Source organism: Bombina bombina, chromosome 6 (genome assembly GCF_027579735.1).
Source record: "Bombina bombina isolate aBomBom1 chromosome 6, aBomBom1.pri, whole genome shotgun sequence".
NCBI classification, from domain to species: domain Eukaryota; kingdom Metazoa; phylum Chordata; class Amphibia; order Anura; family Bombinatoridae; genus Bombina; species Bombina bombina.
This window is the reverse complement of record NC_069504.1, coordinates 873,208,469-873,223,027: the sequence shown is the minus strand read 5'-3', so window position 1 is coordinate 873,223,027 and position 14,559 is coordinate 873,208,469. Positions and strand designations below refer to the sequence as shown.

The following is a 14,559-nucleotide window of genomic DNA, read 5'->3' as shown; positions in this document are numbered from 1 at the left end:
GGTGCCAAGTATGACGCACAACGCAAAAAGAAGTTTAATTTTTTTTTTGGCGCCATCAACATCCAGAAATGATGCAACTTGCGTCATCACAGACGCAACCTCGTGCAAGGAACCCTGGCATCAACTAAGACGCTGGTAATGACAAAATAGCATCATAAAAGACGTATCTTCGTGCCAAAAAATTTCTCGCGCCAAGAATGACACAATAAAAAACAGCCTAATTTTGCCCGCGAAATTAAAAGAAAAACAGTCAATTTGAAAAAAAGGAATATACCCCAGGTAAGACAAATAACTTCCTAAACATGCTTCCCAAACTGAAACTGACATTCTGCAAAAGGAAATATACATAGACCTGACTCATGGCAAATATAAGTAAAATACATACGGTATATTTAAAACTTTACGGTAGGGTGATCTTCAAGGGGTTAGTGTTAGGTTTTTTTAAGGGAGGATTGGGTGGGTTTTAGAGTAGGGTTGGTAGTGTGGGTGGTGGGTTTTAATGTTGGGGGGGTATTTGTACTTTTTTTTTACAGGTAAAAGAGCTGTTTTCTTTGGGGCAATGCCCCGCAAAAGGCCCTTTTAAGGGCTATTTGTAATTTAGTGTAGGGTAGGGCTTTTTTTTATTTTGGGGGGCTTTTTTATTTTGTTAGGGGGATTAAAGTAGGTGTAATTTATTTAAAATTCTTGTAATTATTTTATTATTTTCTGTAATTTAGTGGGGGGTTTTTTCGCACTTTAGATCATTTTTTTAAATTGTAATTTATTGTATTTAGTTTAGGTAATTAATTTAAATATAGTGTAGTGTTAGGTGTAATTGTAACATAGGTTAGGTTTTATTTTACAGGTAAATTTGTCTTTATTTTAACTAGGTAGTTATTAAATAGTTAATAACTATTTAATAACTATTGTACCTAGTTCAAATAAATACAAAGTTGCCTGTAAAATAAAAACAAACACTAAGATAGATACTATGTAACTATTAGTTATATTGTAGCTATCTTAGGGTTTATTTTATAGGTAAGTATTTAGTTTTAAATAGGAATAATTTAGTTAATGATAGTAATTTTATTTAGATTTATTAAAATTATATTTCAGTTAGGGGGGGTTAGGTTTAGGGGTTAATACATTTAATAAAGTGGCGGCGACGTTGGGGGCGGCAGATTAGGGGTTAATAAATGTAGGTAGGTATTGGCGATGTTAGGGCAGGCAGATTATGGGTTAATAATATTTAACTAGTGCTTGCAATGCGGGAGTGCGGCGGTTTAGGGGTTAATATGTTATAGTGGCGGCGATTTCCGTTTCGGCAGATTAGGGGTTAAAAATTTTATTTTAGTGTTTGCGATGTGGGGGGCCTCGGTTTAGGGATTAATAGGTACTTTATGGGTGTTAGTGTACTTTTTAGCACTTTAGTTAAGAGTTTTATGCTACGGCGTTGTAGTGTAAAACTCTTAACTACTGACTTTTAAATGCGGTATCAGTCTTGACAGGAGAGGGTCTACCGCTCACTTTTTGTCAGACTAGTAATACCAGCGCTATGCAAGTCCCATTGAAAATATAGGATACGCAATTGACGTAAGTGGAATTGCGGTATTTCCGAGTCTGGCCAAAAAAGTGAGTGGTACACCTGTACCTGCAAGACTCGTAATACCAGCGGGCGTTAAAAAGCAGCATTGGGACCTTTCAACACTGCTTTTTAACCCTAACGCACAACTCATAATCTAGCCGTTTGTTTCTTATTCCCCAGTTTTTCATAACCAACACTTTTATATTAATACACTTTTTACCTCTGTGATTAACTTGGGAGCCTCTGTAGACTGCCCCCTTATCTCAGTTCTTTTTTCAGACTTGCATTTTAGCCAATTAGTGCTGAAAATATAATAAAATAAAAATAAAAAAATAATTCACATGAGTGAGCACAATGTTATCTATACGGCACACATGAGCTAGTCTGTGAAAAACTGTCAAAATATACTGAACTGAGATGTGACCATGAACGGCTTAGAACTTAGCATGAGTCTACCTAGGTTTAGCTTTAAACAAAGAATAGAAGAAATCAAAGCAAATTTTATGATAAAGGTAAATTGGAAAGTTGTTTAAAATTGCGTACTCTATCTTAATCATGAACATTTAAATTTGAATTGAAGATCTCTTTAAGACAGCTGCTATTTAACTAGCATTTCAGGCTTGCATACATCATTTTGATATAATTCATTTCTATGGTGTATTTGTTCACTCTCACAACTCATTTGCAAATATTTATTATAAGGATTAGTGAACATTGGGGCCTATGTATCAAAGGTCTTGCGGACCTGATCCGACAGTGCGGATCAGGTCCGCAAGACCTCGCTGAATGCGGAGAGCAATATGCTCTCCGTATTCAGCATTGCACCAGCAGCTCACAAGAACTGCTGGTGCAACGCCAGACCAATCGGCTGCCAGCAGGGAGGTGTCAATCAACCCGATCGTACTCGATCAGGTTGAATTCCGGCGATGTCTGTCCGCCTGCTCAGAGCAGGCGGACAGGTTATGGAGAAGCGGTCTTTAGACTGCTGCTTCATAACTGCTGTTTCTGGCGAGTCTAAAGACTCGCCAGAAACACGGGCCCTCAAGCTCCGTACAGAGCTTGATAAATGGGCCTCATTGTTTGGATCATTGTTTTGCATTTGAACATGATTTGAAACTTCTTTTCTATAATCAAATTGCTGTAATGTTTCTCAAATTGCTGTTAATGTTTCTCATTTATGAAGCTGATAGGCCTTACTGTAAACTGTACAATATTTAATTACTCTCTCCTGTATACATTTTCTATTTTTTATTTACATTGTGATATATTATTGATTTTTCATTTATATATGTTATAATTTCTATTTGAAAATTAAAAAAAGTAATTATGTTTATGAAAATAGCATTGCAATATATTTTTAATATTTCTTTTGCCCCATTTGCTTGTGTTTGATGGCAGAAAAATAAGAGTTTTGCAATTCTGAGAACTGGAAGCTCACAGATTTCACAAGCCTAACCCTGTCACACATCTGCCCTAATTGACTTCTGCATAGATGATCAGATAAGAAAGTGCAAAACAATGTAGATTTTGCTTTAAAAAAGTATAGTGGCTATTAGTATCTACTCTTGTAATAAGTCTGGATTTGCATCTCTAAATAAGTCAAGAATTGAGGGAAGTTTAAATACTGAAAAACAATTGCAGCAAAAAGAGGTGATATTGCATTAAAAATATTGTCTAACCATTATGTTCATTTATTGCAAGACTGTAGACAAATATTGTAATCACAAGATTTTTACTGCCCCCCCTAATTATGCTAGAAACTGCCCTTTAGCCAAAGATCTTGATAAATAAAATGTTCTGCCAACAAATCCATTACATAAATGAAAATGCAATTGTAACAGCATATACAACATGATAAATGTATTTTGTTAATTTAATTTATTTAATTGTAGTATTAGGTTTTAGTGTAAGACAGGTTAGATTTTATATTACAGGTAAGTTTGTATTTATTTTAACTAGGTAGCTAGTAAATAGTTAATAACTAGTTACTAACTAATCTACCTAGTTAAAATAAATAAAAACTTAGCTATGAAATAAAAATAAAACCTAAGCTAGATACAAAATAACTATTAGTTATATTGTAGCAATCTTAGGGTTTATTTTATAGGTTAGTATTTAGTTTTAAATAGAAATTATTTAGTTAATGATAGTAATTTTTATTTAGATTTATTTTATTATATTAAAGTTAGGGGTGTTAGGGTTAGACTTAGGTTTAGGGGTTAATATATTTATTTAATGTTAGTGATGTGGGAGGCCAGAGGTTTAGGGGTTAATAACTTTAGTATAGTGGCGGCAGCGACGTTGGGGGGGGGCAGATTAAGGGTTAATACATTTATGTAGGTGGCAATGACGTTAGGGGCGGCAGATTAGGGGTTATTAAATTTATGTAGGTGGCGGCGACATTCGGGGCAGCAGATTGGGGTTAATAAGTTTAGGTAGGTGGTTGTGATGTCGGGGATGGCAGATTAGGGGTAATAAGTGTAATGTAGGTGTCGGCGATGTCGGGGGCGGAAGATTAGGGGTGTTTAGACTTGGGGTTTATGCTAGGGTGTTAGGTGTAAACATAAATTTTCTTTCCCCATAGAAATCAATGGGGCTGCGTTATGGAGCTTTACGCTGCTTTATTTCAGGTGTTAGGCTTTTTTTTAGCCGGCTCGCCCCTTTGATGTCTATGGGGAAATCGTGCACAAGCACATAAAACCAGCTCAAAGCAGCGCTGGTATTGGAGTACGGTATGGAGCTCAATGCTGCCATATTGCCTGCTAACGCCGGGTTTTTGCAAACCTTTAATAGCAGCGTTATTAAAGGTGAGCGGTGGAGATAACTTGCAAGTTATTACCGAGCCGCTCATAACGCAAAACTCGTAATCTGGCCGTGTGTTTGGTGAACAGAAGTTGACTTGTTCTGCGATTAGGGATAATATCTGGGAGCTGTCAGAGCAGTGTCAGCCACCCAAAAGGCTTTGTAGATGAAGAAGTGGCTGTCAGACATCAAACTTAAAGTACAATATAATGTTATGGATGAGAGGACTGGTGACAGTGGCAGAGGGAGGGAGCAAGCTAGAGGTCTCACATTCCACTGTCTTTAAGCCCTATGAGGTGACTATAGCCAGTGCTTTATCATGAGTTATCAGGGGCCACAAGAGGCTGCACTGACAAACAAGGTACATATTTATTTTATTATGTTAACAATTATTTCACAATGCCTTGTAATAAATAATGTGAATCATGTTGCCATTTGTTTTTGAAACTTGTATCTATAATCAGCCAATAATGTGGGTTTAAAACTATGAACGTGAAACTGCACATGGCAGCTTTTTTAATATTCAGGCTTTAGTAAGCCTTAGGGGCATATCTAACAAGCTCCGTATGGAGCTTGACACCTCGTGTTTCTGGCGAGCCTTCAGACACGCCAGAAACACAAGTTATGGAGCAGCGGTGTAAAGACAGCTGCTCCATAACCTGTCCGCTTCTGAGGAGGCGGACAGAGATTGCCACAATTCGACCCGATCGAGTACGATCGGGTTGATTGACACCCCCTGCTGGCGGCCGATTGGCTGCGAATCAGCAGGGGGCGGCGTTGCACCAGCAGCTCACAAGAGCTGCTGATGCAATGCTGAATACGTAGAGCGTATTGCTCTCCGCATTCAGCGAGGTATGTCGGACCTGATCCGCACTGTCGGATCAGGTGAGACAGACCTTTGTTAAATAGGCCTCTTAAAGCTACATATATTATGGCATCATTTTCTTCTTCAGGGTGAAAATGATAATGAAAAGTGCTAAAAAAATTATTTAACAACAAACATCATATACAAGCCTGTATTGCCTCATGTTATTAAACTAAAATGTTGGATTTGTTTTTATTAATCTAAAAAAATTGTCTAAATCCAGTGTATAGTTCACTACCAACAACATAAATCATCACTTCTTATTATGTGCACGGATTGCCAGAAGACTGTGACATTTTAACAATTCAATGTGTTCCCTGTCCCTTTAATATACCCTTAACTGCTGAGACATTTCCAGCTCTGTACTGAGCTGTTTTTGGAGTTCTTAAAAAGTGTTAAAAAATATCTATATTTTTATTAAAATTTAAAAAATTAAGGATGTAAATAATTGTGTGTTTTATTTTCTGAATGTTTTAGTAAAAAAAGACTATCGGCTAGATTTGGAGTTTTGTCGGTAAGGACCCGAAAAACTAACGCCGGCTTTTTTCTGGCCGCACCATAAAAATAACTCTGGTATTGATAGTCCACATAAAGGCTGCGTTAGGCTCCAAAAAAGGAGCGTAGAGCATTTTTAACGCAGCTTCAACTCTCGATACCAGAGTTGCTTACGCAAGCGGCCAGCCTCAAAAACGTGCTCGTGCACGATTCTCCCATAGGAAACAATGGGGCTGTTTGAGCTGAAAAAAAACCTAACACCTGCAAAAAAGCCGCGTTCAGCTCTTAACGCAGCCCCATTGTTTGCTATGCGGTAACCCTTCCTACGTCTGCACCTAACACCCTAACATGTACCCCGAGTCTAAACACCCCTAACCTTACACTTATTAACCCCTAATCTGCCGCCCCCGCTATCGCTGACCCCTGTATATTATTATTAACCCCTAATCTGCCGCTCCGTAAACCGCCGCTACTTACATTATCCCTATGTACCCCTAATCTGCTGCCCTTACATCGCCGACCCCTATATTATATTTATTAACCCCTAATCTGCCCCCCACAACGTCGCCTCCACCTGCCTACACTTATTAACCCCTAATCTGCCGACCGGCCCTGAGCGCTACTATAATAAAGTTATTAACCCCTAATCCGCCTCACTAACCCTATAATAAATAGTATTAACCCCTAATCTGCCCTCCCTAACATCGCCGTCACCTAACTTCAATTATTAACCCCTAATCTGCCGACCGGAGCTCACCGCTATTCTAATAAATGTATTAACCCCTAAAGCTAAGTCTAACCCTAACACTAACACCCCCCTAAATTAAATATAATTTACATCTAACAAAATTAATTAACTCTTATTAAATAAATTATTCCTATTTAAAGCTAAATACTTACCTGTAAAATAAATCCTAATATAGCTACAATATAAATTATAATTATATTATAGCTATTTTAGGATTAATATTTATTTTACAGGCAACTTTGTATTTATTTTAACCAGGTACAATAGCTATTAAATAGTTAAGAACTATTTAATAGCTAAAATAGTTAAAATAATTACAAATTTACCTGTAAAATAAATCCTAACCTAAATTACAATTAAACCTAACACTACACTATCAATAAATTAATTAAATAAACTACCTACAATTACCTACAATTAACCTAACACTACACTATCAATAAATTAATTAAATACAATTCCTACAAATAAATACAATTAAATAAACTAGCTAAAGTACAAAAAATAAAAAAGAACTAAGTTACAAAAAATAAAAAAATATTTACAAACATTAGAAAAATATTACAACAATTTTAAACTAATTACACCTACTCTAAGCCCCCTAATAAAATAACAAAGCCCCCCAAAATAAAAAAATGCCCTACCCTATTCTAAATTACTAAAGTTCAAAGCTCTTTTACCTTACCAGCCCTGAACAGGGCCCTTTGCGGGGCATGCCCCAAAGAATTCAGCTCTTTTGCCTGAAAAAAAAAACATACAATCCCCCCCCCAACATTACAACCCACCACCAGTGTTCCCTCTAAGGCCAGTTTTGTGTGCGGCCCAGCAGTGAAACAGTTAATTAGGTAACCACCCCCTGCAATTAGCAAACTCTGCACAATGCAGATGGCAAGGTATGGTTCTCTTGTTAACTGTTTCACTGCTGGGCTGCACACAAAACTGTCCTTAGAGGGAACACTGCCCACCACCCACATACCCCTAATCTAACCCAAACCCCCCTTAAATAAACCTAACACTAAGCCCCTGAAGATCATCCTACGTTGTCTTCACCTCACCAGGTATCACCGATCCGTCCTGGCTCCAAAATCTTCATCCAACCCAAGCGGGGGCTGGCGATCCATCATCCGGTGGCTGAAGAGGTCCAGAAGAGGCTCCAAAGTCTTCATGCTATCCGGGAAGAAGAGTAGATCTGGACCGGCAACCATCATCTTCCAAGCGGCATCTTCTATCTTCATCCGATGAGGACCGGCTCCATCCTGAAGACCTCTGACGCGGACCCATCTTCATCCGGCAACGTCCAACTGAAGAATGAAGGTTCCTTTAAGGGACGTCATCCAAGATGGCGTCCCTCGAATTCCGATTGGCTGATAGGATCCAATCAGCCAATCAGATTGAGCTTGCATTCTATTGGCTGTTCCGATCAGCCAATAGAATGCGAGCTCAATCTGATTGGCTGATTGGATCAGCCAATCGGATTGAACTTGATTCTGATTGCCTGATTCCATCAGCCAATCAGAATATTCCTACCTTAATTCCGATTGGCTGATAGAATCCTATCAGCCAATCGGAATTCGAGGGACGCCATCTTGGATGACGTCCCATAAAGGAACCTTCATTCTTTGGACTTTGGAGCCTCTTCTGGACCTCTTCAGCCACCAGATGATGGATCGCCAGCCCCCGCTTGGGTTGGATGAAGATTTTGGAGCCAGGACGGATCGGTGATACCTGGTGAGGTGAAGACAAGGTAGGATGATCTTCAGGGGCTTAGTGTTAGGTTTATTTAAGGGGGGTTTGGGTTAGATTAGGGGTATGTGGGTGGTGGGTTGTAATGTTGGGGGGGGGATTGTATGTTTTTTTTTTTCAGGCAAAAGAGCTGAATTCTTTGGGGCATGCCCCGCAAAGGGCCCTGTTCAGGGCTGGTAAGGTAAAAGAGCTTTGAACTTTAGTCATTTAGAATAGGGTAGGGCATTTTTTTATTTTGGGGGGCTTTGTTATTTTATTAGGGGGCTTAGAGTAGGTGTAATTAGTTTAAAATTGTTGTAATATTTTTCTTATGTTTGTAAATATTTTTTTATTTTTTGTAACTTAGTTCTTTTTTATTTTTTGTACTTTAGCTAGTTTATTTAATTGTATTTATTTGTAGGAATTGTATTTAATTAATTTATTGATAGTGTAGTGTTAGGTTAATTGTAGGTAATTGTAGGTAGTTTATTTAATTAATTTATTGATAGTGTAGTGTTAGGTTTAATTGTAACTTAGGTTAGGATTTATTTTACATGTAAATTTGTAATTATTTTAACTATTTTAGCTATTAAATAGTTCTTAACTATTTAATAGCTATTGTACCTGGTTAAAATAATTACAAAGTTACCTGTAAAATAAATATAAATCCTAAAATAGCTATAATATAATTATAATTTATATTGTAGCTATATTAGGATTTATTTTACAGGTAAATATTTATCTTTAAATAGGAATAATTTATTTAATAAGAGTTAATTAATTTCGTTAGATTTAAATTATATTTAATTTAGGGGGGTGTTAGTGTTAGGGTTAGACTTAGCTTTAGGGGTTAATACATTTATTAGAATAGCGGTGAGCTCCGGTCGGCAGATTAGGGGTTAATAAGTGTAGGCAGGTGGAGGCGACGTTGTGGGGGGCAGGTTAGGGGTTAATAAATATAATATAGGGGTCGGCGGTGTTAGGGCAGCAGATTAGGGGTACATAAGGATAACGTAGGTGGCGGCGCTTTGCGGTCGGCAGATTAGGGGTTAATTATTGTAGGTAGCTGGCTGCGACGTTGTGGGGGGCAGAATAGGGGTTAATAAATATAATATAGGGGTCGGCGGTGTTAGGGGCAGCAGATTAGGGGTACATAAGGATAACGTAGGTGGCGGCGCTTTGCGGTCGGCAGATTAGGGGTTAATTATTGTAGGTAGCTGGCTGCGACGTTGTGGGGGGCAGAATAGGGGTTAATAAATATAATATAGGGGTCGGCGGTGTTAGGGGCAGCAGATTAGGGGTACATAAGGATAACGTAGGTGGCGGCGCTTTTTCGGTCGGCAGATTAGGGGTTAATTGGTGTAGGTAGGTGGAGGCGACGTTGTGGGGGGCAGGTTAGGGGTTAATAAATATAATATAAGGGTCGGCGGTGTTAGGGGCAGCAGATTAGGGGTACATAAGGATAACGTAGGTGACGGTCGGCAGATTAGGGGTTAAAAAAATTTAATCGAGTTGCGGCGATGTGGGGGGACCTCGGTTTAGGGGTACATAGGTAGTTTATGGGTGTTAGTGTACTTTAGAGCACGGTAGTTAAGAGCTTTATAAACCGGCGTTAGCCCAGAAAGCTCTTAACTACTGACTTTTTTCCTGCGGCTGGAGTTTTGTCGTTAGAATTCTAACGCTCACTTCAGAAACGACTCTAAATACCGGAGTTAGAAAGATCCCATTGAAAAGATAGGATACGCAATTTACGTAAGGGGATCTGCGGTATGGAAAAGTCGCGGATGAAAAGTGAGCGTTAGAACCTATTTTGAGTGACTCCAAATACCGGCGGTAGCCTAAAACCAGCGTTAGGAGCCTCTAACGCTGGTTTTCACGGCTAACGCCAAACTCCAAATCTAGGTCTATATAAATTTGGGCTTTTTGTTATAGTTGTATAACTTTGATGTGCACATCCCATGAGCCTCTGCTTGTATAAATGGACATTTATTAATACTTAAAATCCTATATAGGGCCCAAAACGAGAGGCTTTGGGGGTCTATACAACTTTTCGATGGCCTATTATATACTGCATACAGTGTATTACAATTTTAATAAACAAGGTTGAAAACTGGTGCAATGTGTTTTTTTTAATTCTAAACTCTATAGTGAATAGAAGAAAGGGTTATCCTCATATAAATTCGAGCCTTTGGGTATATTTATAGAACTGATGTGGACATAAGGGCTTCCATGAGCCTCTTTTCTCAAAAAAATGCACATTTATTAATGCCAGGTGATCACTATTATCACAATGATCAGCTAGTAAATTAAATTTATGCAGAGGCTTTATTTTAAAGAGGGGCTTCTGGGCTTTACAACACAGGGTAATGGGGGTCTCTAGGCCTCTTTGAAAGCCTACTTTAAGTGTATAGGTATCTGAAGATGTGTGTTTTTTTTATTTATATTTTTTTAAATTGTGCTTTCACTTTACATGGCAAGACACATACAGTTTGAAAGAGCTGGCAATTGGGGTTTCTAAGACTTAAGGGACCTGAGATTGAGGGGTTTGGATACTTGCAGCTCCCTTAAGCTCCTTACTGTAGCATAGCACTTCTAAACCTCCAGGCATGGCCTCTTGGCACAGGGGGAGGTTCTGAAAGCCCCCAGTTGTCACATGCACTAAAGATATTGTGTGGATAAATATCAAGGGCTAATGTAATTATAAACCTCTGTTAATACATCTCATTGAAAATAACAAGTGGTGATCAATTATCATAAAACATTAACTTTAAGAAACATCCTCATGCTATGAACTGAACATATGCACATGCGTAATTAATAAATATGTATCTTATATTTTACAGCACAATCTTAGATTCCAGGCCTCTATGGCTTCTGCTGTGAAAGCAGGAAAGTTAGTTTAAAAAACATATCACAACTATTCATTATAATGAGAGTTTTTAAAATGATATGATTTAGAGCAGTAGCGGAGATACTCAACAGAGGGCCCTGGTTTATTGGTCCCCTAAAAGTAACTGTAGTAAGCGATAGCAACAATGTACATGCTGCTCTGTATAATGATTTTGCAATGAGACCAATAGATAACCAACACTAATAAAAGGCTCCACTGTATTAAAATTGTACACATTCTGCACACGCCTATGTATAGATAGGGGTTCTATAGCACTTGGGCCCTGGTGCAACTGCATCTGATGCACCAATGGTAGTTTGGCCCCTTATATAAAGTTATGTAACTGAGGAAAAATGAATCTCGATCAGCCCATATACATGCAAACTAGGGAAATGTAAATCTAATTGCTGATAGATCTCAGCATTTATGCTTTATTTTTATTGTAAAAATACATGTTAATATCACAGAGCAATATATGAAACAGGTAATTATTTTTCAAACAAAATAAGCTACCATTTCTATGTCAGTAGAAATATATAATAGACTCTAAGGGGTAGATTTATCAAATGTCGGGCAGACATGATCCGCTGTAGCGGATCATGTCCGCCCGACATCGCTAAATGCCAACAGCATACGATGTCGGCATTTATCATTGCACAAGCATTTCTCGTGAAGAGCTTGCACAATGCCGCCCCCTGCACATTCGTGGCCAAGTGGCCACTAGCAGGGGGTGTCAATCATGTGTCAATCATCCCGATCGATAGGGATGATTGCTGTCTGCCACCTCTTACGACCACTGCTTCTTAACTTAAGTTTCAGGCGGACCTGAAACTTCAGCGGTAGATTGCAGCAGCCGCTGCTTGATAAATATACCCCTAAAAATCTAATTTTATTTGACCAAATTTAGTTATATCAAGTACACAATTGTATACATAAGATAACATTTAGCTATAGCTATATAAAGAAGAAAAGAGCATGCTGAGCAATGACTGTATCCACTGATAATGCAACGTTGCTGAAAAATGGTGGAAACTTGGATATGTATTTGAGAAAACCACCATGCTAAAAAAATATAATTGAACCACACAGTTTTCATCTTATTAGGATCATAAAGTTACATTTCAGTAGCATCTTCCTACTTTAAGCTTGAGAGCCCCCAGGCTGTGCAGTTGAGCATAAAAAAAGAATTCATCAGGCATAGAATGAAATCCAGGTTTAGGCATTATGTTATCGTAGTAGTGATGGGGAACTGGGTTTCCTTTGTGATCTTCAGAGAAAGGCCAGAATCCATAAAGAGTCAACTCATCACAAAGCTCCAGAGCAGAACTGACCAGCATAAAACCAGAGGATAGACGTCTAGAAGTGATTCCTTTGTGTTTCCAGTAGAGGCCCAGATTCTTCAGGTAATTGGGGTGGAAATAAACCAAGCGCAGCTCAGAGTCAAAGTCTTTTAACGTATAATAAACCTTAAATGACAACTCTTTGTTACCCATTGAGTAGAATGCTGGCATAATGAATAGAGCTGAACCGTAGACTTTCACCATATCTGAGAAGGGTCTCCGAAACTCGTTCAATTTTGAAAAGCTACGAAGGGAATATAACCAGAGAAGTTATAATGACAAATTACAATGATTATGTTGTAAACAAGTAAAACTATTCCTAGGTATTCAAACACTTGGAATTACGATTGGTATATTTTTACATATAGGGCCAGACTACAAGTGGCGTACTAATGATAGCTTGAGATGGTATAAGAAGTAGAGATGTGCATTTGTTTTCTTACCAATGCAAATTTGTAACAAAAATCTGATATCCGTTTCGTTAAAATGAATGCACCAACAAAATTTAAAGAAAACAAAAAAAATCTGCTGAAATTCCATGTAATGAATTATATACCCAATCACTTACTTTTTAATAAGAATGCTTGGGTTTGCAGTGACAAGATCTGTCTTGTTCCCAATGTCATATGAATGAGTCATCGGTGGCAAATTGAATCTGGAGAAAACAGACAAAATGAGAAACATGGTGAAGTGAATATGTCTATTGATGACTATAATAAACATGTAAGCACCAAAAGCATAATTACTGTAATTTGATGAGATATCTCTACAAAAGCAAGATGCTCTGTTGTGAATAAAATCTAGTTTAGATTTTACTTAGAACTTGGCATGGGAATATGTTTGGGTGCATGGATTATTAATAATATTAATAATAATAATAATAATAATTATTATTATTATTATAATCTTCTATCTATCTATTATCTATCTATCTATCTATCTATCTATAATTGCATCTGCCTAGGAGTGCTTTATATACAGTATATGCACTCCTAGGAAGACACAATGTTGTAAGGCAGCAGGATTATGCTTTACCGTTTAAGTGATGTTAAAATCCTGTATAAGAACACACATTGGGGTATATTTAACAAGACCGCTGCTCCTTAACTTCTCTGCCACCTTTGAGCGTATGCTGTCGGCACTTAGCAATGTCGAGTGGACATAATTCGCTATAGCAAATCATGTCCGCTCGACATTTAATAAATTGACCCCTATATGTCCTTTCAATCGAAAGCCGTAGCTTCCATCTTGTTTTCCGATCATGCCAAAATGGGAATGGTTCTTTAACAAACAATAGAAAGGGTTTTGAGGGTTCTTATTATGTTGACTATGCCAGCCCATGGGGTGTTCCATTTCCTGTTCCCTTTTCGAGTGTTTCAGTTCCTTTTTTGGAGTGGGTGGTTCGGGTCCAGTTTGGTTTTCAGTCGACAGTTCATTCTCTCGATGATTATCTTTTTGTTGGTCCGGCTGGGTCGGAGGTTTGCTCCTCTTTGAGAGACAATTGTTGTCGTGTTGCAAATGATTTTGGGGTGCCTATTGCTAGAGAGAAGTCAGAAGGTCCGACCACGTCCCTTCGTTTTTTAGGGATTATCATAGATTCTAGGAGAATGGAGTGTAGGCTTCCAGACTATAAAGTTAAGGACTTAGTGGATATCATATAGTGTTTCCTTGCAGTGGCAATGGTGACTTTTAGAGAATTGCAGTCACTGGTGGGAAAACTTAATTTTGCATGTAGGATTATTCCTATTGGACAGATGTTCTGTAGGCGGCTGTCTATGGCTACTGCAAAGGTAGCGCTGCCTCATCACTTTATAAGACTGAACAAAGAACATAGGGACTATTTGAAGGTATGGGGATTTTTTTGGGTCAATTTAATGGGGCATCTTTGTTCCAGGACAAGAAGGTGTCCAATAAAGAGTTGGGCCTAGTGACTGACGCTGCTGGGGGTTTTGGATTTGGGGATTATTTTCAGGGGCACTGGTGTTCGGCACCTTGGCCAGACTCTTGGGTCGATACTGGTCTGGTGCGAAACCTAGTGTTCTTGGAACTGTTCCCAGTGATTGTGGCACTTTATGTGTGGGAGGAGGATTTGCTTAACAAGTTGGTAGTGTTCTACTCAGACAACATGGGGGT

At 38.3% G+C, this 14,559-nt stretch overlaps 1 protein-coding gene across 1 annotated transcript in view; it reads right to left on the bottom strand.

Annotated features, from left to right (window-relative positions):
- Window positions 1-12,207: 12,207 nt before the first annotated feature.
- Window positions 12,208-14,559, bottom strand: part of LOC128664754 (alpha-2,8-sialyltransferase 8E-like) — a 44,752-nt gene continuing 42,400 nt past the window's right edge. Inside the window, exons 4-5 of the mRNA XM_053719562.1 lie at window positions 12,995-13,081; window positions 12,208-12,670 (exon numbers count right to left, since the gene is read on the bottom strand). Coding sequence (XP_053575537.1) covers window positions 12,208-12,670; window positions 12,995-13,081 — 550 coding nt within the window. The remainder of the gene's footprint in view (window positions 12,671-12,994; window positions 13,082-14,559) is intronic.